The sequence below is a fragment of the Rosa rugosa genome, chromosome 1 (genome assembly GCF_958449725.1).
Source record: "Rosa rugosa chromosome 1, drRosRugo1.1, whole genome shotgun sequence".
NCBI lineage: Eukaryota > Viridiplantae > Streptophyta > Magnoliopsida > Rosales > Rosaceae > Rosa > Rosa rugosa.
The window spans coordinates 6,158,709-6,186,570 of record NC_084820.1 but is presented as its reverse complement, the minus strand read 5'-3'; the positions used below and the strand labels follow the sequence as shown (position 1 = coordinate 6,186,570).

The 27,862-nt window shown below is 38.2% G+C and overlaps 3 protein-coding genes across 5 annotated transcripts; all 3 read left to right on the top strand.

Moving 5' to 3' along the window:
* The first annotated feature begins 228 nt into the window (after positions 1-228).
* On the top strand, positions 229-3,710 carry LOC133727066 (uncharacterized). Of its 2 annotated transcripts, XM_062154693.1 has the most exons (12): positions 230-400; positions 509-565; positions 659-713; positions 796-869; positions 957-1,087; positions 1,167-1,290; positions 1,597-1,904; positions 1,983-2,235; positions 2,329-2,702; positions 2,906-3,028; positions 3,263-3,330; positions 3,419-3,710. In XM_062154693.1, the coding sequence occupies exons 1-12, from the start codon at positions 376-378 to the stop codon at positions 3,420-3,422; spliced, it is 1,596 nt and encodes a 531-aa protein (XP_062010677.1). In that variant the 5' UTR covers positions 230-375; the 3' UTR covers positions 3,423-3,710. The 2 variants fall into 2 exon arrangements, with proteins under 2 accessions (XP_062010678.1, XP_062010677.1); XM_062154694.1 differs by lacking the exons at positions 3,263-3,330; positions 3,419-3,710 and having other exon boundaries at positions 229-400; positions 2,857-2,996.
* Positions 3,711-17,551: 13,841 nt separating this feature from the next.
* Positions 17,552-22,337, top strand: LOC133727064 (cyclic nucleotide-gated ion channel 1-like). Of its 2 annotated transcripts, XM_062154692.1 has the most exons (9): positions 17,552-17,715; positions 17,802-17,857; positions 17,967-18,039; positions 18,270-18,736; positions 18,858-19,037; positions 20,673-20,953; positions 21,070-21,184; positions 21,311-21,553; positions 21,636-22,337. In XM_062154692.1, the coding sequence occupies exons 4-9, from the start codon at positions 18,320-18,322 to the stop codon at positions 21,942-21,944; spliced, it is 1,545 nt and encodes a 514-aa protein (XP_062010676.1). In that variant the 5' UTR covers positions 17,552-17,715; positions 17,802-17,857; positions 17,967-18,039; positions 18,270-18,319; the 3' UTR covers positions 21,945-22,337. The 2 variants fall into 2 exon arrangements, with proteins under 2 accessions (XP_062010676.1, XP_062010675.1); XM_062154691.1 differs by having other exon boundaries at positions 17,552-17,857.
* Positions 22,338-24,284: 1,947 nt separating this feature from the next.
* Positions 24,285-27,762, top strand: LOC133713033 (protein HEAT STRESS TOLERANT DWD 1). Its single transcript, XM_062139162.1, has 12 exons — positions 24,285-24,415; positions 24,505-24,668; positions 24,980-25,058; positions 25,160-25,342; positions 25,461-25,559; positions 25,944-26,100; positions 26,185-26,291; positions 26,429-26,568; positions 26,674-26,746; positions 26,963-27,078; positions 27,173-27,290; positions 27,375-27,762. The coding sequence occupies exons 1-12, from the start codon at positions 24,368-24,370 to the stop codon at positions 27,504-27,506; spliced, it is 1,416 nt and encodes a 471-aa protein (XP_061995146.1). The 5' UTR covers positions 24,285-24,367; the 3' UTR covers positions 27,507-27,762.
* The last annotated feature ends 100 nt before the right edge of the window (positions 27,763-27,862 follow it).

The following is a 27,862-nucleotide window of genomic DNA, read 5'->3' as shown; positions in this document are numbered from 1 at the left end:
CAAACTATATTACTGTCACAGAAATCTATGTAATGTGATCAGCATCGTCAAACTCGTTCAGTTATTACGCAAATGAACAATAACTCATCTTAAATCACATGCCAGTTGTTAGTTGGGACAACAATTATGCAGACAGTAAGAGCCAGACGGAAATGAACTTTTTGTCATTTTGCCTATTGAGCACTTTGAGTTTGAGAATTTAATAGAAGACCCTACCACTGTAGTCGTCGGACTCCCTCCTCTAACTACATCCACAATTTCTATCCAATCCCCATATCCCTCGCGAAGACTTGAACCATTCATCCAAAATTAGAAGTTTGCAGACTGACCCTGCTGGTTTCAAACGGTCAACTTCCATTGCAAATTTTGCCTACAATGCCAGGAACCATCTTGGTTTCAGGTACCAACGGCTATAGTCTTCAATTACATTTCAAACATGGGTTTGGCATTATAACTAATGTGTAATTAATATAACTTACCATTTCATATGATTATTGAATCTTTTCAGTTCTTGAATTCATGGACCTTCCATTTTCATCATCATCTTCTTCAATATCGATAAAGGGTGAACAACTGTTTCCTCTGAAGTCAGTTTTCTTTTTAATATCCGTCTCAAAAAACCAATAATGTAACAAAGGGTTCCTGTATTCACATGCAGTATCTTTGGGGCCAAGATCAGAGTACCAAATTTGGGAGAGTAGAGACTTGTCCTTGTAATGATCACCGTCCCTCATCTTGATCTTAAATGCTAATATTCTTGACTTGGTATCTAATCCAGTTTGTGTTCATGCTCAGCCCATTGACGACTCTTCGGGACAACATGCTTGTTATTCTTCAAGATTCTGAAGGGAATCAGATATCAGAAACAGGTTTGTCGAAACATTTCCTATAAATATGAATTATTACAAACTCTAAACTGTAGCAGATGGGTACGTGATCATATCTAGGACTTACAGGTATTGAGACCAGGTCCATAGTTGAAAAGGGTCTTTGGGATGACTTCTTCCCCCTCAAAGGCGGTGGGTTTCTGCATATGAAATTGCAGTTTTTACTCAATGAAGAAGAGCGCAATCAAATCCGTGTGATGGTACTCTTTTGTGATTCTGTTCTTATTTTTCAATGACTAATTTCAGTTTGTACTCAAGTTAGTGTAAATTGGCTTGCAGCGAGAATCTGCTGTGAAAAAGAAGCATGGGGAGTTCATTCATAGCAGTCCTATTAGTGTGCAAAGTACTCCTGGTGACCGGATCAATGTTGCATCATCTTTGAGTCTTCGCAATGTGATATCAGGTTTGAGTTTGTTATCCTGGCAAGAAAATATAGAAACTTTAAGTAGAAAATGTAACAGGGGAGCAACAGTTAGCAGAGAGAATTAGTATTTAGCCGTCAATGTGGATTACCATTAGTGAAATGACTTTTTCTAGATATTCTGATGGCTCCATTTCCTGAAATTGAAGCCATAAGCATTGCAAAGATAGGTAGTCAAGTTTGTCTGGATGATTACTTGGTCTTAAATGGTAGTGTTGAAAATGAAAATTGAAATGTACTGTTAGTGAGTTCGTTAACGATCATTGAACCTGTTTTAGAGTGATGCAGATAGGAATGAAGAGACTTCTTCATCAGACATCACTGTGCAGCAAAGTGTTAATTTGTCTCCAACTGAATTGAGTCGCAGGGAGTTGGTTGATAACATCGCTGCCCAACCATTTCATGCTAAGATTCCTGCCAAAGCCATTTGTGCTGATGAACCTGCAAGGTTATTAAGAGGCTCACAACCAGTTGTTGATAACCTTCCTAAGCTTCAGGAAGAAAAGCATTACAAACTCGAAAAGCAGCAGAGCCCGCTGAAGAAAACTCCTAGCGTAAAGAACATGATAAGTGCCTTTGAAACTGGTTTAGCGGAGGTATGTCTATTTATATGCTAAGCAAGTGATTAACTTGTTTCTCATAGTAATAATGCGTAATGTTTGCTTGAACAACAGGATGAGAAGCCTCCCATCAAACCAGCACCAATGAAAGTTCAATCAAACAAAACTATAACAGGCAATCTTCCAAAAAACCAGGACTTAAAAGAAGACAAGAAAGTCAGTACAGAAACTTCAGAGTGGATATCAAAACGAGCAGTGAATCCTTTACCTCCAGAACAGTTGCAACATGACACGACATGTGGTGAAAGCGGTGAAGAAAATATTTCACTTGGAGCTTTAGGTGGGACTAAATCATCACATGACACAGGTATAAAGAGTCGATTCTAACCATTAAATCACGAAGTTTACATAAAGGAGGATAAGCTTCTCACAGATTTCAGTACAACATCTTCTGAAACAGTTAAAATTTCAGAGAGGGTACTTGATGATCATAGACACCAACCTAGTAAGATGCTCTATGGAAAGAGAGATTCTGGTGGCAGTCCAGTTATAGAGGAGACTCATCAGCTAGAAATCTCTTCCAGAAATTCTCAAAAGTCCGACATTCAAGGACTTGCAGCCCAAATATGTACTTCAATAGCAAACTGCGAAGATAGGCACAATCCCTTTCAAAGCTCTAGTGGATGGATATTCCCAGATGATGCAATACAATTTTGTATAACAACTAGTGGTAAAAAGGTGATGGATTTTCTGGGAAGTTGCAGTATGATGAAGCCAAGTATCCATCAAGATAGAAAGAGTTTGTCTTCCTCAAAAAATGCAGAAGACCAGCAGGTATCTGAATTTCCTTAAGTACCCTATGATTACTTGTTACATTGTTGAACCATTTTTTGATAAATATTTTGATTCATCTAGATTCAAATTAAAACATGAGAATGATTTTCTAATTCTATTTGAAATTAATAACGTGACTTCTTTTAAATGAAAGTCATGAAGTGGAACAGGTGTTATGACAGTCTATTCTAATCATTGCGTAGGATAACGTGGATAGCGGTAATAGTAATGAAGTGAACAGAAATGAGAAGAATCACAGACCAAAAGAACTACATAAGGTTCAGAAATCAGAAGAAACAGAGACTTCTGGGGTGGCAGTTGGACAGGTTATATTTCTCTCACAAATACCAAAGAGACCACTTCGTTATAGTTCTTTAATGAAGAGTGTCTAGTTCTTACATGACTTCCTACTGCATAAATTTACTAAAAAACTAGGTTGATAATATATTTATTTATACTCTTATAAGAGTTCAGATTAAGAGGATTAGCGTACAAAGAATAAGAGTGCAAACTATTCATTATGAAAATAGTGCTGATACCTCAATTATTTTATCTCTCAGGCAATAAAAGTTGCAATTATGATTGGATTTGGAACACTTGTTCTTCTCACTAGACAAAGGAAAAATATGTAAGCATTAGAAGATCAGCATGATGAGTATTTATTCTCCTTTCTCTGCCAATTCTATAATTGTTTGAATGGCTGTTTTACGTTGCAGGTGAAATTAGCTTGTGGATACTTGTTGGTTATCATCCAAATTCGGGTCAGAAGAGTTGGAACCACCATTTGTTGATGAGTCATATTAATTATCAATATGTTTTTTCTATTCCTTTTTTGAGTTCCATTTTGAGATGAATGATTCCTTTATACCCAATACGAGCAATCGTACGTACTTATCATTTACTTTTCAATTCATTCTTTCATAATGTACTAATCTCATAATCCATAATCAACCCGAAGTGTATCAATCAGTCATGTGAAGCAGAAATAAAGGGTTAATTACCAAAATCTCTAGTCGAATATTTTAGAGTAGAACTTATGATGCTGATACGCTTTCCACTACCTCTTTTGCGGACAATTTCGAACCTGCAGGTGATCCACGAATGTTGATGCCCAGTTGACGAGCTCTTAGGTAGTTTTTGCAAGACAAAAATTCAAGTAAATTTGGAATTTGTTTAAGAATAATAGAATTGAGAGAGATTGATGAGAGAATTGTGTATTTCATTATTAAGAATAGGAGCCCTATATATAGGGATTACAAAGTATATGTTCTAATGTTACAAGGAAAACTATTCCGAATAGGACTATGAATTTTAGAACATTCTCTCCTATTACAACCATGAAACTAATCCTAGTTTGATTAGGCACACAAAGTCGATTTTCCTTCAACACTCCCCATTGTGCCGCTCAAACTTAGTGGTGATGCTTCATCCGTTGCCTCGTTAAAAACCTTGCTCGAGTGAAAAACCTTGTGGGATAAAAACAAGCTCGAGGAGGAGAAAAAGAGTACAACACGTCCTTCACTCTTCGAGATTGAACATGTAGACATCATGACTCCCCCTGATGTCGATATCTTCCCCTGATTGCTACAATCATGGGAGTTCGGATAACTTTCTCAATCTGATGCTCTTCACATGTTTCTCGGAGGTGGATTTAGGTAACGACTTAGTGAATAAGTCCGCTACATTATCCTCTTATTGGATTTGATTCACTTCAATCTTTAGAAGTGACTGTTGTTGCTGATTATAAAAGAACTTAGGCGATATATGCTTGGTGTTGTCGCCTTTGATGAAACCTAACTTCATTTGCTCAATACAAGCTGCATTATCCTCATAAATGCATGTAGGTTCATCTGTGGTAGACTTCAATCCACAACTTCCTCGAATATGTCTAATTATAGACCTTAGCCATATGCATTCACGCACGGCTTCATGTAGAGCAATAATCTCTGCATGATTTGAGGAAGTAGCAACAAGGGTCTGCTTTGTAGACCTCCAAGATATCGCAGTGCTTCCCATGGTAAAGACATAACCCGTTTGGGAGCGACCTTTGTGAGGGTCAGAGAGATACCCTGCCAATGTTCTAAAACGCGGCCGCCCAGCCCGCCTAGGCGCTGGGCAGCGCCTCTCCGCCTCGAGGAATGGCAAATCGGAGCTTCTGGGCGGGTGTGATTTAGGCGGGCGCCTAGGCGGGTTGGGCGGCTGGGCGGTGAGCCGAGCGTTTTTATTTATTTTTTTTTTTTTTTTTATAATTCGCGAGATATCGACCTAAAGATATCTCATAGGGTCAGTTCGTCCAAAGGCCAAAACGCCGCAAAAAATAGGGTTAGTTCGACCCAAAGGCCAAAAATCCAAAACGCAGCAAATCTAGCTCAGTCTCCTCCGTGCTCGATCTCTTCTCCGTCGCTGGTGAGCCTCTCCTCCGTGCTGTCGCTCTCTCTCTCTTTGTCGCTCTCTCTTTCTCTCTGCGCGCGGCTCACTCTGGAACCAGATTGGATCATCGGAAGTTCGGAACCGTCAGCTTCTTCGTCGCTCTCTCTTTTCTCTGCGGCTCTGCGCGCGGCTGAGCTCTGAAACCAGATCGGAATCTTCTTCGCCCCTCCGCTCCAGTATCGACTCTTCCTCCACCATCTCAACCGGCAGCTTCTTCGCCCCTCCGCTCCACAGCTCCTCCATTTTCCAGCTTCTCCACGGTAAGTTCTGAGAAATTGATCATCTTTTTGTATGGGGATTGATAATCTTTGTTCTTGTTGAGTTGTTGGCTTGTTACTGGAAAATGGAAATTCTGAAATTGATAATATTATTGTTCTCGTTGCTGGAATTGATAATCTTGTTGTTGAGTTAAGTTGTTGCTGGAAGTGGAAAGTGAATAAGTGATAATCATCTTGTTGAGACGTTGAGTTGCTGGCTGGTTGCTGGAAATTCCGAAATTGATAATGTTATTGTTCTTGTTGTTGGAGCCTGGAATTGATAATGTTCTTGACTTCTTGTTGAGTTAAGTTGTTGCGAAAGTGATAATCTTCTTCTTGTTGCTGCCTTGCTGGGAAAGTGGAAATTGATAATGCATTTGTTTTCGAAATTGATAATCTGGATGTTTCTGTTGTGGCCTTGTAGGCAGTAGGCTTGTTGTTTTGGAAATTCATAATCTCAATGTTTCTGTTGTATCATTGAGTTAAATTATAATGACTTAAATAGTTAAATTAGACAATTAGTTAATGGCTTAATGCATATAAATATATAATGAATTAATGAGTTAAATTAGTTAATGCATGTACAATTATACATTCTTCCACAGTGCCACTATTGTTAAATCATTGTTTGTTTATTAATAGGGCTTCCTTGATGGCAGCTTCCGGAGGATCTAATGCTACTAATGCTACTAATGAAGCGGATAGATCATTGAGGCGTGGGTCAAACGATGTTGCAATTTTATCACTTTAGTCTTTAATCTTTATGGATGTTTATTTAGGACTCTCTTAAAATTTGAACATTCTAGGTGCAATTTTATCACTTTAGTCTTTAATTTTTATGTATGCTTATTTAGGACTCTCTTAAAATTTGAATATTCTAGATTTTTAGGTGCAATTTTATTACTCTTTGAGTCTTTATAAATTTATATATTTTTAATTACATAAATAAAAGCTATAAAAATTAAAAAATACAAAACCGCCTAGGCACCCGCCTAGCCGCCTGGGCGCTCCTCCCCAGCCCACCGCCCGACTAGCGCCTAGCGATTTTTCGAACCTTGTACCCTGCATTAGAAAAACCCATCAAAACCTCATTGTCGTTTTGATGGAGGGAAGTAGGGGGACGCCAGCCACCATGGACGGTGACGGCAACATGGCCGGCGGCAAGATTTTGGACGGTGGCATTTTGCCTCTTGAGGTCCGATCCCAAATTTCTGTCATTCCTTTTCTCTCTGTAGGGATAGAATAGGTCCATATCAATCGTACCTCTTAGGTATCGAAAGATTGCCTTTACGCCAATCCAATCGCGGCGTGTTGGCGCAAAGCTATGTCGAGCTAACAAGTTCACTGCGAATGAGATGTCCGGTCTTGTGCATTGAGCTAAGTACAATAATGCACATATTGCACTTAAATAGAGCACTTCGGCCTCTAATGATTCTTCGTCCTCATCATTTGGACGAAACGGATCTTTTCCGGGCTCAAGACTACGGCCAATCATGGGAGTACTCACATGCTTTGATTTATCTTCATTAAAGCATCTTAGAATTTTCTGAGTATATGCAGAGTGATGGATCAAAATCCCATCACTACGGTGCTCGAGTTCTAAACCGTGTTTTCCCAAGATCTTTCATCTCAAATTCGGATTTCAAATATTTAGCAGTTTCCTTTAACTCATCTAGAGTTCCAATTAGGTTCATGTCATCGACATAAACTGCTACGATTGCAAATCCGGAACTTGTTCTTTTAATGAACACGCATGGGCATATTTCATTATTAATATATCCCTTCCCAATCAAGTAGTCACTTAGACGGTTATACCACATCCGTCCGGATTGTTTTAATCCATATAGTGAGCGTTTTAATCTTATTGAAAACGCGCTCCGTGGTTTAGAGCCACTTGATTTGGGTAATTGAATTCCATCTGGAACCTTCATATATATCTTTGAATCTAGATCCCCATAGAGATATGCTGTAACCACATCCATAAGCTGCATGTCAAGTTTTTCGAAAACTACCAAACTGACAAGGTAGCGGAACATTATAACGTCCATTACTGGAGAATATGTCTCCTCGTAGTCGATTCCAGGGCGTTGTGAGAAACATTGCGCCACGAGGCGGGCTTTATATCTAACCACCTCATTTTTCTCATTATGCTTTCTAACAAAGACCCATTTATGGCCAACAGGTTTTACATCTGGGGGTGTCTGCGTTATAGACCCAAACACCTGTCTCTTTGCTAGTGAATCTAATTCAGCCTGGATCGCATCTTTCCATTTAGGCCAATCCGCTCTTCGTTGACATTCTTTGACAGAGCGAAGTTCGATATCATCATATTCTATAATTCCTTTTGCAATATGATATGCAAATGCATCATCAATAGCCATAGAATTTCTATCCATCGTCTCATGTACACTAGTGTAATTCATGGAGATCTCTCTATTCTCTGGAATTAGTTCTGACATTGGAGCGTCCCCCAATGATGTCTCTTGGACATAATTACCATAATCCGGAATATTCTCATGAGATGGATTATTCACATCGATGATTAATGAATTATTTTGTGCCAAACTCGCTTTCTTTCTTGGGCGAGAATCCATCGAACCTATGGGCCTCCCGCGCTTCCTGGCAGGAGTCGTGGGCTTAACCACAACGTCACCATCACTGTGAGAGGGACGTTGGCGCCATGCTCAGGTACTCTTAAGATGGCATCATGTCCTCTAATTTTAGGGACATCAATCCTTGCATGCACGTTTGCAGCAGGTATGTGTGATCTCGTCACTTTAACGATATTAGAAAACGCATCAGACATCGATTCTGCTACGTTCTGAAGATCGAGAACTCTCCGCACTTCAATTTCAGACTGTGCGGTTCGGGGATCAAGATGAGACAGAGTGGGGACAGACCATGACAATTCCTGTCGTTCCTGTTGAACATTTGTGTTCTTATCTTCCCCTAACGACGGGAAGACTGTCTCATCGAAGTGACAATCAGCAAATCTAGCGGTAAAGAGATCGCCTATCAAGAGTTCTATGTAGCGGATAATTGTTAGAGAATCATATCCAACATAAATGCCTAATCGTCGTTGAGGACCCATTTTGGTGCGCTGTGGAGGCGCAATTGGCACATAAACTACACACCCAAATATGCGTAAATGTGAGACATCAGGCTCATACCCAGTCACCATCTGGGACGCAGAGAAGGGTTGAGTGGTCGTGGGCCTCAGACGAATAAGCACAGCTGCATGCAATATTGCATAGCCCCAAGCAAAAATAGGGAGATTGGTGCGCATAACCAATGCTCTAGCGACCATTTGTAGGCGTTTAATGACGGCTTCTGCGAGATCATTTTGGGTGTGAACAAGAGGAACATGATGTTCAACATCAATCCCAATGGACATGCAATAGTCATCAAAAGTTTTTGATGTAAACTCCCCAGCGTTGTCTAATTTGATAGACTTAATAGGATGATCAGGGTGGTGAGCCCTTAATAATTTGTGCTAGGAGTTTAGCAAATGCAGAGTTCCTTGTGGACAAAAGCATGACATGTGACCAGTGTGTCGATGCATCAACCAACAACATAAAATATCTAAATGGTCCGCATGGTGGTTGAATAGGTCCACAAATATCACCTTGGATTCTTTGCAAGAATGGTATATTTTCTTTAGTGTCATTTGCATAGGATGGTCTCGATCCTTATTTTGCTAAAGAGCAGGCTTTGCAAAACGAATGATGGGCTTGAGAAATAACCAATGAGGATTTTGGTTGAGCCACGAAGTCACAATGGACTTTAGAAGTAAAATTTGGAGACAAAAGAGCATTGGTGGCATCAAAGCCACCCTTGGGCCGCAGGGGGACGGCGGCGTCGGCCAGTGAAGGCCGGTTTTGGGGGTGAACGGCGCCGTGAGGCGCAGGGGCTCTTTCGGAGTCCAAAATCCGATTTTTACTTCTTTTCGTTCTGAAAAATGGATGTCCGTGCGAAGTCTTTAATATACGGATCATCATATCACGACCTGGATGTCCCAAACGGTCATGCCAAAGCCTATATGTGTCAGAATCCCATAAATCATCTCTCATAACACGATTGGATTCAATTATTCGAATAGTGGTTGCATACAACCCACTAGATCGACACATAAGTTTCTCTAAGACTCTTTTATGTCCATAGTCATTAGAGGTGATGCAAATGAACTCTTGTCCACTCTCACAAAGTGTTTCCACATGAAAACCATTGTCTCTTATATCTTTGAAGCTCAAAATGGTTCTTCCTACCCTAGGAGCATAAAGAGCTTCGGTGACATTTAAAGTTGTGCCATTTGGCAACATAGACTAGCAAAGAAGAGTTGAGGAGGTGTTAGAGAACTGGCAGAAGGCGAAGATGTGGAGAGTTTGGATTGATAAGGAAACTCGGTTTCAAAGAAGATGACATCTCGTGAGACTAACATTTTCTTATCTTTCAGGCTATAGACTTTATATCCCTTTTGACCATGAGGGTAACCAAGGAAGATACACTCAGTAGAGCGTGGATCAAACTTGCTAGGCCGGAGTGGATGAGTAGACACAAAGCAACGACAACCAAAAACACGCAAATGAGAGTAGTTTGGTGATTTGTGAAATAACGTTTCAAAAGGTGTTTTACCTTGCAAAAGTGGTGTCGGTGTCCTATTTATTAGATAGGCAGCAGTGAGTATGGCATCCCCCCAAAATGGTTTAGGCAAGTTTGATTGAAAGAGAAGTGCACGAGCAACGTTCAACAAGTGCCTGTGTTTGCGCTCAGCGACGCCATTCTGTTGGGGCGTGTTGATGCAACTGGTCTGATGTAAAATACCCTTGGAAGAGTAAAATTGTGTACATTTAAATTCTGGACCATTGTCACTCCTAACCATTTTTACTCTTTTGCCAAATTGATTCTCAACTAAGTTGACAAAGTAAATGAGTAGGGCTCGTGTTTCTGACTTGTGATGCATGAGATAAACCCAAGTGCTTCTAGAGTGATCATCAACTATGGTTAAGAAATATTGTGCCCCATAAAGAGATGGGACGTGGTAGCCACCCCATATGTCCACATGAATCAAATCAAAACAAGAATTACTAGAAGAAACACTCAATGGAAAAGGTCTTCTAGTTTGTTTAGCTAAAGGGCAAATGGAACAATGACTTGCATTGCAAGATTTATTTTGCAAAAAGGGAAATAATAAAGACACTTTGCTAGATGGATGTCCGAGCCTTTGATGTCATAGGTCATGTGTTTTGGTGTTCACCACATTGCACGTTCCTTTCTTTGGCAGATTGAGACAGTAGAGTCCCTCACTTTCAGTTCCCGTCTCAATCATCCTCCCCGATTGAAGGTCCTGTATGAAACAAACTTGTTTAAGAAATATGGTGATATAAAAGGAATAAAATGCAAGTTTGCTGATGGAGATGAGATTTAGGTAAAACAATGGGACACATAGAACATTGTGAAGGACAAAGTGTGAAGAAAATGACACTATCCCAATGTGAGAAACGTGTAATGTGGTACCATCGGGCAACTTCACTGTGTGATTGTGCACAGGTTGAAAAGATGTGAGGAAAGCCGAATTACAAACTATGTGGTCACTAGCCCCACTGTCTAGGATCCATGTTACATCTTTATTATCTTGTGAGAGGGCAAATGCTTTACCCGAGAGCTCCTCATAGTTAGGAATGTTACCAACAAGATTGGCTGAAGGCTGTTTGGTCGAATTCAACTTCTCTAGTAGCTGGTGGCCATCATTGGAATTCTCCCATGGTTCTGAGGTCTTGGAAGAGCTCTGGTCTTTCTTGTGTTCAATGATTTATCTGTTGTTCTTCGTCACCAGCCATGAGGTATTTTGTTTGTGTAGATTTCTAGGTTCTCAAGAGCGATCGCTCTGATACCATAAAGAGATTTGATAGTGTGAATAATATGTGATATCTTTTGTTCATTCAGAATGGTTTACAACGTTTTATACAACAAGGATGCTAATTCTATTCATAATTATAAGACTAACTATAGTAACACAAATCTCTTAATTAACTTGTGATGATACAGAAGATCCCAATAACGAAGACTCCAAATCATATGGGATTCCTTTCCTCAATAGAATCTGACCTTAAGTCAATTGCTACTTCACTCGAATGCTGGTTGAACATATCGTCTCAAGCTAGCTTATCTATGAGACAATATATAAAGTACTGTAGACACTGACCATTAACGTACACCCACCCAAAGATCGAACTTGTTAACTTGCTGGCACTAATTACTCCTGCAAATTTAATTAACATACATGGAGATCGATCGAGTCAGGAGAAAACTGATATATATATATATATATATAGAACTTTGCTCAGGAACGGAGTTCCGTTCCTAAGCTTATGGAACGGATTTCCAGTTTTTTTTCCCACTTTTCGATCACATATTTACATCTTAACCGTTCAGTTTTTAGGTCCTAATGTATAGATCACTTCTGCAAATTTTCAGCCAAATTGATGATCGTTAAGGTATCCAAAACTGCAATTTACACAAACGAACCGAATCTGTTGAACCGGAACCATTCGTGTTTATTGTTGTGAATTGCAGTTTTGAATGCCTTAACGATCATCATTTTGGCTAAAATTTTGCAGAGATGATCTATACATTAAGATCTCAAAACTAAACGGTTAAGATGTGAATGTGTGATCGAAAAATGGGAAAAAACTGGAAATCCGTACCTAAGAAAAGGTACGGACGTCCATAGCGGAGACGGACTCTGTGTGTGTGTATATTTAGAGACTTCATATACAACTACAAATGAGAATCTCACAACGAACTAAAAAACTGCACAGTATAACTCTGAATGCATGGATCACAGTTGGTTTTATGGCACCAGATCCCTTTGCCTTTATTCCATGTGGAATTTGTTGCTTCTTACAAAAGTAGACAAATTAGTCTCATCGCACTTAGTTATTGATCCGTTTAATTGGAACAGTATCAGCTCTCTCTCTCTCTCTCTCTCTCTCTATCTGAACCCTCTTTCCAAGTTTGCTGACGACGACCTCCTTGACGTTGTCCAAACGCCAACTTGGATGTCCACTGGTTTCGTTGGGTCCTCTGTGTCTTTCTCCTTCCCTTTTCTGTATCTCAGGCTTGCTTGACGTACATGCAAGAATGTAAAATGTGTCGACACTGTGAATGAACTATGAAGTCCAGCTCGATATCTCCTTTTTTTCAAGAATCAAATTCAATCAGATGTTTATAACTATGGTGACCAGGATTAGTGCTATGATAATGATTCGATGGCCTTTTTATAGTAGTGCTATGACTGCAATCCAATCAAATATATTCAATCTGCAATCTTCTTTTCCACAAGTGGTCGTCTTACTCTTTCTTTCTTAAAAGCGACACAAACAGAGTCATATGGTTCCATCATGCTTTGGGAGAGAGAGCACAAAGCTACACTCTTTCTATAATTACCCCTTAAATAAGGTGATTCTATGATTCTATCGTACGAATTGCTCACAAACACAACTTGTAGAGAAACCTTATTGAAGAAGGAGCTTCAATATATAGTATACGACCCCTAATCCTGTGCTTATATTTCACTCCATGAATGTATGCCTAGCCTTCATCAATATGGTCTGGCCTTCAGCTACGTTGCTTTTAACCTTCTTTATAATTTTGATTCTCTTTGCATGGTTGGCCAGAGAAATAAGTTGTTTTCAACGTACCATGCATGGCTTTGATTATTGAATATGATGAATCTAAATTTGTAGAACTAATCAAACAATTAGTGCCACTAAAGATTCAAAACCGCACTCAAAAACCAGGTTTGCATCCTTGTCAAATACGTACTCGATCATTTACCCGTCCTCTAGAGTGGACGTACGAGAAAGCAGAAAAAACCCTTTTTCTGGGTCGAAACAATACCATCCTCTTGTAAAAACAATAATAATTAAGAGCATTAAAATTAATCCTCACTTCATTTGACCCGTATAGCAACTTTCTTTTGTAAACTTTGATTTCCGAGTTGCCTTGCTCTTTCTGTGCTTATCGGCCTCCCATATATATATATATATATATATATATATATATATATATACAGGCGGGTTCTGAAGCGGACGTCCGCACTTTGCTAAAGTGCGGACGGCGACTCAGCGGCGGTGTTCCAGGCGGCGACGGCTGCTCGAGGCTTGGCGGACGGAGGCCGGAGGCTTGGCGGACGGTTCTGGGCAGCGTTCGAGGTCGGAGGAGGTCGGAGTTGCAGGTTTCTGGGTAGCGAGCTCACCTGCAACTGCAGGTTTCTGGGCAAGGCTGCAACCACGTCGCCGGCGACTCCACCGACTGCAGACCCGTCCGTCCGACCCCTGGCGTCAGTCCGGCAAGCTCCGCCGCTCCGTCGCGCCCCGAGCCGAGCTGCAGCGTCGACGTCCGCACTTTAACAATAGTGCGGACGTCCTCTTTGGAACCGCTCCGTATATATATATATATATATATATAGATAATAAATCTGCTTTCCCCAAAGCTAACCTCCTATTGCTAAAGAGAACAATTAGGTAATTAATTAGGCAAAGTATATATTATACAACAAGACGTCGTATAAACTTGACATTTCTCAGTAACTGTACTTTTTGGACCACCCAGTCTCCAGAAATCAAACTTGCACCTCTGCATAAAATGAGGAATAGGCCTCCTGAACTCACATACTTGATTGAATTCGATTCCTTTTTAACTTGTGAAGGTACATCTCTCATTAATTAGTTTGGTTTGAGCTGAGGTTTGCCAGGTTAATTCAAACGCCTTTCTAACGGACAATTTCAAACGTGGTGACCACGAATGTTGATGCTCGGTTGACGAGCTCGTAGGTAATTTCTGCAAGACAAATACTCAAGTTATTTTTGAATTGTCTGTATCCCCATATTAGTGAAATATCGATCCTACCTGTTGGGCTGACGTAGGAATCGTAACTACCCTAGAGGCTAATATCAAACTACCCTAGAGGCTAATATCATACAAATAGTTGTCCAAATTTCTTTCATACAATTGGATTGCCCTTATCCTTGTAGGATTAGGATATATATCCTACAATGCACCAAGTTGGGCTGACTTAGGAAAACCCTCAAGACTTAGGAATCCTTAACTTGCTCAGCCTTTCTATATAAGACGACTGAGACTGCTCTACTTCTCATACAATTAAACACTTCCACACTTTCACTACCATACATACAATTTGTTCTCAATGGCTTTTAGAGACAAGTGTAAGTTCTACACCATCAAATTCTACGAAGATCGCATCATAACTATGGTGACTTCAGACGCACCTTCTGTGGATAAGTGGATTGATAATACTTATCGCGCTCATGGTGACAAGTTTCTTGTGGGCCTTGATACTGAATGGCAATGGGACCACGAAACTCGAGATTATGAAGTTGCAGTTCTTCAACTATGTGTGGGTCGCCATTGCCTTGTTTATCAATTGTCCCACTCCAAAAGCACTCCTCAATCGCTCATCAAATTCCTCGGTGATGAAAACGTGACTTTCGTTGCTAAGGAAGTTCGAGAGGATGTGACTCGTTTGGCTCGTCAAGGATTACACGTTAGATGTGCTATGGATGTCGCTCATATGGCTGCAAAGAAATACAAAGACAATAGCTACAAGTCCATGGGATTGAAGAAGTTGGCGATGGAGTTTCTGAACAAGGAGATGGAGAAGGATAAGAAAATTACAAGGAGTCTTTGGGGTAATGAACGACTCAATCGCCTTCAAGTGGAGTATGCTTGCATAGATGCTTTTGTTTCGTTTCAACTAGGAGTGCAATTACAAATGCCCTACTCAAGTGAAGAGAGAATGAAATGCATCGCCGAGACAAAGAACTTTTGCATTAATGCATATTCATCAAGAAATTCCAACCGGAAGAAGTATCACATTATCAAAGAGGAAATAGCTGATATTGGCGATTATAGTAAGATTGTACCAACGGGTTGGTTCATCGAAGAAGAAGCGATTGATGTTGGGGATTACACCAAGATTGTACCAACAGGTTGGTTCATAGAAGAGGAAGCAATTGATATGGGCGACTACAACATTGTACCAACGTGCTGGGTTGAAGAGGAAGCGATTGATGTTGGGGATTACAGCAAGATTGTACCAACAGGTTGGTTCATCGAAGAGGAAGCAATTGATATTGGCGACTACAACATTGTACCAACGTGCTGGGTTTAAATTTAGACTAGTTTTTTTTTTTTTTTTTTTTTAAGCTATCGTAACCGAAATTGGGGAAAACCCAATTGGTCACTCTGACAATGCGATAAAAGAAAAGATGGTGGAGCATCTCACCACACCATATTAGGAGCAGTCGTACCATAATTCGCCAAAGCATCAGCTACCTTATTACCTTCACGAAAAATATGAGATACACGAAAAGTCATTTGAGAAATCTTGAACAAGCAATTGAGCCAGCTAATACGAAGTTGCCAGGGGACCAACAAAGGAGATTTAATAGACTAGTTTTTTTTTTTTTTTTAATGAAACAATGTATCTTGTTGAATTAATTTTCTTTGATGCATACTTGCAATCTTGCATAGTATACATTGTTATTGCGTTGTAATAAATTATTTCTGGAAACTCGAAGAGAATCAAATGATGTTGTATAAACTTGACATTTCTCAGTCATGCATTGTACTTTTTCGAGCACCCGGTCTCCAGAAATCAAACTTGCATGTTTGCATGAAATGAGGAATCGCCTCCTGAACTAACATCCTCGATCGAGGTCGAATTCGTTTTTACATTGTGAATGTACTTCTCTCATCAGTTTTGTTTGAGCATATATATATATAGAGGGACTCCAAGAATGACTCAATCGATCGTGATAAGGATAATTAGCATGCATTTTATAGGGTCTAATTGTATCCACACTTATCGATGCATAACTTAACATTGTAAATTTTACATGCCCCATCTTCGTAAAAACATGTAGGAAAAAGAAAAAAATTCCGAGACCATGAAATCTAGTGTATTTTTCTAGCAAGAGCCTCTATTTCAAATAGACGATTATCATTTGGAGCGGAGGCAGAATTTGGCGGCTTCTTCCTTACAAGCAAAATGACGCCTACGCCATGAAGGGCTGATCAAGACAAAGTCTCAATAAATTCATCACGCTTATATATTGTTGAAACCATGTAACTTATTTTTCTCTCTTTCCACTTTTGGGTTTACCCTTGTTCCATTTAGTTGTCTGATTTACACCTTGCTTTAATAGCTAGTTGATGTATTAAAAATAAAGGGAAATCCAAGTAAGAGGAGAGGACATATCCTACACCTTCCAGATGTAAAGTACTACGGATGAGGAATGACAAACAACATCCTGCCTTCCAAAACAAAAGAAATCATCTAAAACGAAAACTAGGGAGACCCAACTTATCTCTTAAACAAAATTGATTAACGAAGCTTGGAGATGAATCAAATCAAGTAAAACCCGTACCTGAAGCGCCAAAATTGGCCAATGCATTAGCCACCTGGTTTCCTTCACGAAAAATATGTGAACAACGAAATTGCATCATTGAAATGCGATGCACACAATTTTTCCATGCCACATGTAATTGCCAAGGTACAATTTGGGGAGAGCGGAGAAAATTTAGAATTAGGGACGAGTCAACTTCAAGCCAAATATGCTTCCAATCACGAACTCATGCAAGCTCGATTGCCTTGATCACTGCCATAACCTCTGTAGCAATGGAACTAGGAATGTCAAGGGATGATGAAAAAGCACCGACAACCTCCCCATAGAAATCACGAAAAACTCCACCATAACCTGAATGATCCTCCCCTTGCTTCCAAGCACCATCCGTGTTAACTTTGAACCAACCAATAATGGGTGGATGCCAATTCACCTTGTAAACTTTTGGGGCACAATGCGGCCTACAAGTAGCACCAAACCTCTTCAGGATCTAGCTAGCTAGCTACTTTAACAGTTCTTAATTCAACGAAAGCAGAAAACATTCTTCTGGTCGAAATAGTAAATAGCATCGTACTCATCTCATTTAACCCGCATTTCATAACCTTAATTTCCAACATACCTTAATCACTTTCTCATCTTTCCGCCAGGTGGGAGCCAGCCTCCCATACTAGCTAGATCTGCTTTCCCTAAAGCAAATCTCTTTGATAAAGAGAACAACTAAGTAGATACATAATTGCATATATATACAGAAGGAATGAGTAAGCTAGTCGCTTACGGGCTATTGTCAGTACTATGTTTTTCTACATTCTGGACCACCCTTTCCAGAAATCGATCAAACTAGTATACATTAATTTGCAGAAAATGAGGAATTGAAGGACCACCAGCCACCGGTCGTTATAAGTACACGATCGATCTCTGTTTAATTTGGTTGATTCATATAGTTTCTGCCCTTTATTGTTCATTTTCTTCATATACCATATGCGCAGCTCGATTTGTCTAGCTGAGTAGAGCCTCCTAATCAGATTGAATCATTGAATATCAGGTCAGTACGTAGCGCTTCACACTGAAACTACACTTACAATTTGATAATATTTATCTCTCTAGCTAACTCTCAGTTCTTCATATTTTGACGACTCTTTTAATGTATGTAGTTCAAAAGATACTGTGACATAATTAAGCTTGAGCTATGGAGGACTCCCATACTGATGACTCAGTTGCGATAAGGTTAGTTGTTCTTATCATAACCAGACTGCAATTTTTGGCCAAAATAATTCACGTACAGTTGCAAGGAAACTAATTAAGATGAGTTTAGTGACAATTGCCATCACAAATCTTCTGTAGATAGTGACATAGTTAAAATACTTTGAAAAAGAAAATTTAGTGACAATTTGATGTTTCGGTTGATTAACTTGTGTGTGCAACTTTTATTTTCTTGTCGGTCGTGTCTTATTCAGCATTGGTCCGGATCGAAATATTTCTGAGGACGGCAGCTCTGCCGCAAGAGATGGAGGATACAGAACAAGAAGTACTACCAACAATGGAGGAACTTGTTACCCTCTTAGAAAAAACGGAGGATGTTAAGCTTCATAAGCCAGCATTCCTCTCGATGTGGGACAATAGGATATTTGTAATATCATGTGCATTTGCCGTCTTACTTGATCCTTTGTTTTCTTACATCTTTCTCATCAACGACGACAAGAAGTGTGTGATGGTGGACCGAAAGTTGAAGTTAGCATACGTTACTCTACGATCAGCTACAGATATATCATATGCATTGGACATTATCTTTTGTTTATGGCGAATTCGGAATGCTAAGATACTTGAGGCCCGGGGAATGATGAGTACTGTTTCTTTGAATGGAAAGAGATCAGTGTCACCCCTTCTACTTGTTCATATTTTTGTTGCTCTTCCCCTTCCACAGGTAAGATAAATCCTACTGCGTTTAAATTATAATGTGACATGTTAGATATGGACAGCTAAATATTGTAGATATTTAATTACATGTTTTACACCTTTAACAGATGTAATTGTTCTATATACAGGTAACACTACTCACTGCCAGAGGTGTTGATTCTGTTCTTCTTCTTTTTACTCTAATTCAATACACAATACGAGTTTATCGCATCTATGGTTCGCTCGGGCAACAACCTAATATAGCAACTGTAAAAGGAAGTTGGCTTAAAGCTACATTGGATTTTTTGCCCTTCATCCTTGCTGCTCATGTAAGTTTCAAATCTACATTACACTCAGATCGTTTCCTAACTTAGCTAGCTACAAGTGAAAAGATATATTGTTCTTTTATAGTTTTTCTTTTATCTGTTCAAACTTAAGACTTCCTTCATCACTGGAAAAATTACAATATCATAGCTAGTAATTTCTCGATGCTAATTGGTTGGATATGTGATTTCAGTTTTAACAAACCTACCAGCTGCCATTGTTATTGAAGCTCACCTATACCAACTAACTACTGGTATAGTAGTTTTCCCCACCGAACTGTTGAATGAGAAGTTTGATTCTCACTCCCCTTCAGATCAACTTAGAAAAGAAAGAAAGAAAAAAATGCAACGACAACAGCTCCGAGCCGAACTGTTGAAATTAAGTTAATGCACATTGTGTTAGAACTATACAAGAAAATAAATACAAATCTATATCCAAAATGAATACATGTAGATAGACATTTCTGTGCAAAATAGAACTAGGATAGACACAGCATCAGCAATCCCAGTTTTCCAGAAAATATTGAAACTGGAAGAACATCATACTTACTTGAAGAACTTGCCTCATTCATTTTGATCTTCTCCTGATTACACCTTTATGATTCTCCTATAAGTGGATGGGACTGTTTTATGAATGAGAATAAGGGACGTGTATCAGCAGGGACCAAAACCTGATTATATATGAAGCTTAGCCATGCATGACAGTTTCTTCCATCAAGAAACTGTCATGCCATTCTAACTGCATTTTCAAATTTGTCCAAATCAGATTTATCCTAATAACCATATTTATTTGAATTTTAAATCAAAACAAATTAATGAGGTGGACTAACATGATTTAATTAAGTCTGCAACCTCAATTATTGACAATCGAATTCAATACCAGTTACATATATGCATCTATGTCCAGCTTAATACAATGTCTTGTTCTTAAGACATCTAACACATTGAAGCAGCTAAGATAATCTACATCAATCTAGAGAAGTCTAGAGCAATCAAGAGAAATCTAAGAGTTACTAGAGTAATCTAGAACATGATCTAGTATGATCATGGTAGTTAGTGCAAGAAGTTTCTAGACTTACCATGTAAGTAAGTACTGTAGGAAGTCTCTAGCTAGAACTATCATGTAAGAATAGTAAGGCTAGCTCTAGATTGGTCATGGAAGTGTAACTAAGGTCTAGAATATCTAACAAGTCTAGCAAGGTCTAGAATGATCCATCAAGGTCTATAAATATGTAATGTAATCAAGCAATCAATGAAGGAAGAAAGAACAAGAAGAACAAGAAGCAAGTTAAGCAGTACAATTGCAAGTTTCAAAGTATTGCTATCACTCCCTCCTCTATTTCAATTGCTTCTCCTCCAAATCATATCCTCCTAACATAGTTGTCCTAATAACATTTTCTCCCAACTTCTAGCTCCTAAATACTTTGCTCTAAACACACAATCCTAGCCCACTACTATCAAAAGCTTCCGCACCAAATTACAAAAGTGCTATCAAAGCCACAAATTCTAACACGAACACTAATAGAACCTTCGATCATTTAATAAATGATTTTTTTTTTCTAATACATGAAATCTGTTATAATTACTTTCATTTCATAATTTTCAGAAACCTAACCATTAACTACATTGTTGGTTCTTCAGCTATTTGGAGCAGCGTGGTACTATCTTGCTGTTGACCGTATAGTGACTTGTTGGATGGATGCCATTGGAAAATATGATCCTTACTGTGATGATTTAAATTCTTCTAATATTACTGTGGAAAATACAAAATCCCTAATTAATAAATCATGCTCAAAAAGTTCTTCAAACACAATAGTGGATTTTGGTATTTACAATTCCGCTATTCAATCTGGTTTGACACAATCAACCAAGCTTTCCCTAAAGTTGTTGCAAGGTTTTTGGTGGGGACTGCGAAATCTGAGGTTTGTACACTTATATAAGCATATGTAAATGTGTATGTGTTTATAGAGACTGATTGATGTCTCATATATATGTAAGAACATATTAATACTTGAGACCCTCTAATTTATTTTTGCAGTTCTTTTGGTTCAAATCTTGACACTAGTCTTCCTGCTTCGGAGATCATATTTTCGATTTTCTTATCTATAAGTGGCATCGTGCTATTTTTAATATATTTCAATGGAAGACTGAAGGTTGGTTCGAATTATTCTTTTTATATATCAGTACAAAGTAATGTGTACTTTTATATGTGTTTAACTATTACTTGTTTCTATATATGATGGAAAGTTATGCAATACACATCATATACATGCATGCAGGTGTTAAAGAAAATATCAAAACATCGTAAACTAAGACAGAAGATGCAAATGATGAATCCGGAGATAGATTTGTGGTTGTCTAAAAACGCACTCCCTAAAAATCTAAAGACGGTGATTGTGAAAAATGTACAACAAAAACTTGCAAAGAACAATGTTGTTAATACAGACAATTTCCTCTGTAACCTTCCCATAAAAGATCGAAGGGATATCGTGAGCCATCTTGGTTTGACTTCGTTAAAGAAAGTAAGTATTTTCTCTTTCAAAATCAATACAGTCTTTGTTTGGTACGTAGGTGGATATCTAAAAAATAATAATTTTTTCACAGGTGTCAATGTTCAAAAATATGGATGCACGAGTACTCAAGGCAATATGTGAGCATCTTAAGCTGGTAACATATAACGAAGACAGCTATATCATTCGTGATGGGGAACCACTTGAGAAGATGTTCTTCGTCACAAGCGGCACTGCATGGTACTACACAACTAGTACCAATGCCAATGTCGCCGGAAGTACCAACAATGGTTCATCAATTATTAAGTGTCTTGCAAGAGGTGATTTTTATGGAGAAGAGCTACTAAATTGGGCCACAACGAAATTTGCCTCATTTTCTGAGTTTCCTATCTCAACTAGCTAGGACTCTCAAGACTCAAACAAAAGTCGAAGGATTTGTTTTGAGGGCCAACGACTTGAAGAGCGTTGTTGCTAAATTCTGGTGGTACTTTTCTAGTAGGAATCTCCATCAATTGAATAATTCTCAGTTAGATCAATGGAAGAATTTGGCAGCTTCTTCGTTACAAGCAAAATGGCGCCTACGTCATGAAAGGCTTATTAAGACAGAGAGAAAGTAGACTAGTCTAAACTACTTATCATTTTATGTATTATTCTTTGGTTTTCTCCAAATCCTAGCTAGTAATCATTGGAGGGTTTTCTAGCATTGTTAATCCCTCAAAAATCCAAATCCCACCTAGCAACCAACTGTGCATGTATTATATATATGTAGGGCAAATTTCATTTTACCTCCCTGGTCTTTACACCATAAATCATTTGTGCCCCTACACTTTTAATTTCATCACGCGTGCTCATGTACTTACCAATCAATTTTGTCTAACCCTTGACTTTTTTGCCAACTATTGTGTGATGTATTTTGAAATTGTAGTCACATACAATATAATTTTGCATGTCACATTAGTGAATCGTCATCATACAAGGGAGTCCATTAGAGCCACATTTTCAATTTACAAAATACTTGACAAAAAAAATGAATTATTGAACATGATTGATTAAAAGGCAAATTTCAGTTTACCTCCCTGATCTTTACACCCTAAATCATTTGTGTCCCTACACTTTCTAATTTCATCACGAGTGCCCCTGTACTTACCAATTTCAATCAATCTTGTCTAACCCTTGGGTTTTTTGCCAACTATTATGTGATGTATTTTGAAATTGTAGTCACATACGATATAATTTTGCATGCCACGTTAGTGAATCATCATCATACAAGTGAGTCCATTAGAGCCACATTTTCAATTTTACAAAATACTTGACAAAAAAAATGAATTATTGGACATAATTAATTAAATTGGAGAGCATGGGGTACATGTGATGAAATTAAAAGTACAGGGCTACAACTGATTTAACATGTAAATGTTAGGGAGGTAAAATGATATTAGCTCTTGATTAAATCGAAGAGCACATGGGTACATGTGATGAAATTAAAATTGCAGGGTCACAACTAATTTAACATATAAATGTTAGGGAGGTAAAATGAAATTAGCTTAAGCTCTTATATGTATGTACAATGTTTCAAAAGCATTTTTGTTTTCACATATACAAAAGGTACTCAAATCTCTAAATCAAAATATGATGCCCACGTATTATGCATCACATCTTTTTCACCTTTCTATTGGAACCTTCAAATGTACTCACTTTGACCTCGTATGCTTATTACACCTCCTATCAAATTTTCAAATACTAAATTTACTCATTAAACCTCACTAAATTTCCTCAAATAACCTCACTCATATAATTTGCATAAAAAAAAAAAAAACTATTATCTTTAAAATAAAAACTTAGTCAATTCAATGATTTAATTACTCTATAAATCTTAATAACATATCAACTCCTTAATCAGACAACATAAATAAATCTTTTTTTCAATAAAAAAAAATCAAACGCAAGGTATTGAGTTTCAAAAATTAATTTCTAATCAATAAGAAAATAACATGAACTATTTTGTGGGTTTTTTTTTTTTACTTTTTTTATTTTTTAGCTATGCAAAAAAAAAAAGATTAATCATTTTTTCTTAATGTTTATTTTATGTACCTCAAGATTAATTATTTAAATATTTATTTAGTTTTTTTAATTGCTAGCTCATTTTAAGCTAATATTTTTTTGGTATAATTATTGTCCTTAATAGTCATTTTATAGTAGGTTATATATGTTATTTAATAATTCATAATAGAGTGAGGCTACGTGAGCAGATTTGGATGTCCCAATAAAAACACTCAAATTTAAATCTTAAACCAAAGCGGCTTAGTGGTTCTTGCCTAGTTGGGTGTGCTCCCCAACCTAGGTTCGAATCCCGAAGCTGTCAAAGTGGTCAGGCACTGTGCTGCAATGCACAGTTGGAGCATTTCACATGCGCCGAAGGGGTTTATCTTGGGCCTAGGAAGCCTTTTGGTTCCCCTTGACAAAGTAAAAAAAAAATAATAATAATAATAAAATCTTAAATCAAAGCGGGTAAAATAAAGAGGGACCGTAAAGAGCCCACCGACTCAATCGGTGTGGCACTCACGGTAAATGTTTTTGAAAATGGCCCCTAAGGCCCAAGCCATATAAACAATCAGACTCAAGAAAGAAGAATCGACCCATGATCAAGCTCAAATTAACAAGTCGACGGCCCACCCAATGTTGAATCCCAATAAGCCCAAACTCTTAAAAAAAAAAATAATAATAAAAAAATTAAAAAAAAAACTAAAACCCTAGGCCCCAAACCCCTCCTCATTCTGCTTTGCTAGCACCAGTCTCTTTGTTTCTGCAAAACCCAAAAGATTAGAAATGGTTCGAAGCATTAAGAACCCTAAGAAAGCCAAAAGAAAGAACAAGGTCAGCTTCAATCCACTGCCTTTTAATTCTTGTTCAGTGAATTAGGGTTTATCTTTTGCGATTGAATTGAATTGGATTTTTTTGTATAGGGCTCCAAGAAGGGAGATGGGTCTTCTTCGTCTTCAGGGCCATCAATGCCAGCGAAGGTGTGGCAGCCAGGTGTGGACAAATTGGAGGAAGGAGAAGAGCTCCAGTGTGACCCTTCAGCTTACAACTCTCTCCATGCTTTCCATATCGGTTGGCCTTGTCTAAGGTTACCTCTCACTTTGCTTTTTTCTTATTTTTTATTACAGGAAAAGCTTAAAGTTGAAATTTTGAAGATTGGGTTTTGGTGATTTGATCATGATTAGTTTGATTTTGTAGAGCTACTTTCATCCTAGCTTAAATTGCTGTGATTTTTTAGCTGCTATTAGTATTGCTGTCTTTGATTACTCTCATCGTTACTCGCAAAGTCGAATTTTTATACTTGATCTGCAGCTAATGATTTAGGGATCGACAGTTCATCCATTTTTTGAGAATTTTTGGATTTAAATTGATTGCTAAGAGTGAATTACTTTTTGGCAGCTTTGATATTGTACGAGATACATTGGGGTTGGTGAGGACAGAGTTCCCTCATACGGTGTACTTTGTTGCTGGGACTCAGGTGAGCTTTATGTGTTAATAATTATTAATCGCTTGTATATCACTCTGTCCTTCAACTATCAATCTCATCAGTTTTGATGGTGGAAATATGTTGTTCTGCAGGCAGAGAAAGCTTCTTGGAACTCTCTTAGCATATTTAAGGTATCCAACATTTCTGGGAAAAAGCGCGAACCAGTGCCAACTAAATCTGGAGATGATGAGTCGAATATGGATAGTGAGGATAGTGATAGTGACGAAGATAGTGATGAGGAGGAGCTTGAAGGATCTGGCGCACCAATTTTGCAGGCAATTTTTTTTCTTCTTTTCGCAAAATCGCATACTTGCCGATTCAATTCTCACTTTTACTTTGCTTAATTTTGATCTCATCTTTGAGCATTTCCAATGTTCTTGTTGTTATGTACAGTTGCGCAAGGTAACTCATGAAGGATGTGTGAATCGTATACGTGCCATGACACAAAGTCCTCATATATGTGCATCTTGGGGAGATACTGGTCATGTGCAGGTCAGACTTTGTGTCCTTATATCCATGATGAGTTTCTTAATTACAGTTTCAATTGTACGCGCGCATATATATTGAGTTTTTCATATATCATAATTTCAAGTGTATAGAAAGACTTGCTCTTGTTTCAACGTTTACTCGGTTGTCAAATATTTTGACTCATGAAGTTCATGCCTGAGGAAGCAGAATCAAAAAATGATTGCATGCTAAATGTATTACTGACTGTAGATGTATATTATAAAAGAGTGAGAAGGCAACCACAGTTTATACAAGTTCCAGATGGATTGAGAAGTGAAATTTGAATTTTTGATTGGGTCTATATTAAGCTTACAGTTAATAGCCTTTAGAGTTTACTTTGAATGTGACTCAATCTTGTTACTCTTGCAGGTCTGGGACTTTAGTTCTCATCTGAATGCTTTAGCAGAATCAGAATCAGAAGTTAGTCAAGGACCTTCTAACCAAGCTCCATTGTTTAAGTTTGGGCATAAAGATGAAGGATTCGCTCTCGACTGGAGTCCTCTTGTAACTGGAAGGCTTCTATCTGGTAATAATACAATATTTTTTTTTTGTTCTTTTTAAATTTATTTATTTTAGATGATTTGTTAATGTTTATTAATGTGCTTCAAAGGGGACTGCAAGAGTAATATACATTTGTGGGAACCTACATCTGGTGGAACATGGAATGTTGATACCACTCCGTATATTGGGCATATTGCAAGCGTGGAAGATCTGCAGGTATGTTGCTAAGATGGGAAGCTATAGTTGGATCTGTTGTTTTCAGCATATGGATTCAATCTTACAACGTAATTTGCCTTATTTCCTTCATATTTTCTAATATTCTGATGACATTCTGGTAACTCTCGTCTGTGCAGTGGAGCCCTACAGAAGCTGATGTATTTGCCTCTTGTTCTGTGGATGGGAATATAGCAATATGGGATACCCGTTTAGGGAAGTCACCCGCAGCTTCTTTTAAGGCGCATAATGCAGATGTGAATGTTATTTCTTGGAACAGGTGCTTAAACCTTAATTCTCTATTTATTTATTTTTTGGGTTATTTGGCTTTGGGAGTGCTTCCTATGGTATGATGACCCCAGTACTTCTTTACTTTTGGATCTAGGCTGGCTAGTTGTATGTTAGCATCCGGAAGTGACGATGGTACCTTTTCCATCCGTGACCTTAGATTGCTTAAGGTATGTCTAGTTGGAATTAGTTCTCTGTCATTGTCTATAACATTCCTTTGCATGCTAATTACAACTTTTTATTTATCTGACCTTTTCGTATGTAATTTACAATGAGTGTTAAACTATGCCGTCGGTGTATCTTTTGGGTTTATCTCACATGTTCACCGACCCCTTGTTGATAATGCTAAAAATGATATATCCTTCTATTCCTCTATCTGCACACAGGGAGGAGATTCTGTAGTGGCACATTTTGAATACCATAAACACCCTATTACATCCATCGAATGGAGTCCACATGAAGCTTCTACTTTGGCAGTGTCATCTGCTGACAATCAGCTAACGTAAGCAATATTAAAGACTCAAATGACCTAATAGAAGCCTATTGTTTTCTGCTCTTTATGTTTGAACTCAAAAATATTTGGTTTTTATTGACAGAATATGGGACCTTTCTTTAGAAAATGACGAGGAAGAGGAGGCAGAATTTAAAGCTAAAACGAAGGAGGAAGTGAATGCTCCAAAAGATTTACCTCCACAACTTCTATTTGTTCATCAGGTAAATATTACCGTCATAATGTTATACTCCAAGAAGAATCTAGTGTTCATTCAATTCAACTGAATTGTTATTTTATTGTAACAGGGACAAAAAGACTTGAAAGAACTTCATTGGCATTCACAAATTCCTGGCATGATCGTATCAACTGCAGCAGATGGTTATAATATTCTGATGCCTTCAAACATACAGACCACCCTTCCCTCCGATGGTCCTTGAAAGTTTTGATATCAGTATGCATTGTCCACAACGAAAAGTAGATGCATCAGATCACGTTCCAATAATGGGATGGCATGAATGCGTTATGCTGAAGCAATTACATATGTGTGACATTTTTCCTCTTGTTTACCCTTTTCTTTCGTTCTTCCCATTTTGGGGGTTTGGTTGTGTATGGAGTAACATCTACACTATTTGCCTAAAGCTTTTGTGTTACTGGAAGTTTTTTAAATGTAGTTGGCTGTCAAGTTCAATCTCATTTTCTACTGGTGCTCTGCTGTATGTGGTTAAAACAGATGCTATATATATAAAAGTAAATATAAATCCTTTTACTGATGCGCGTGTCAAAAACAATGAAC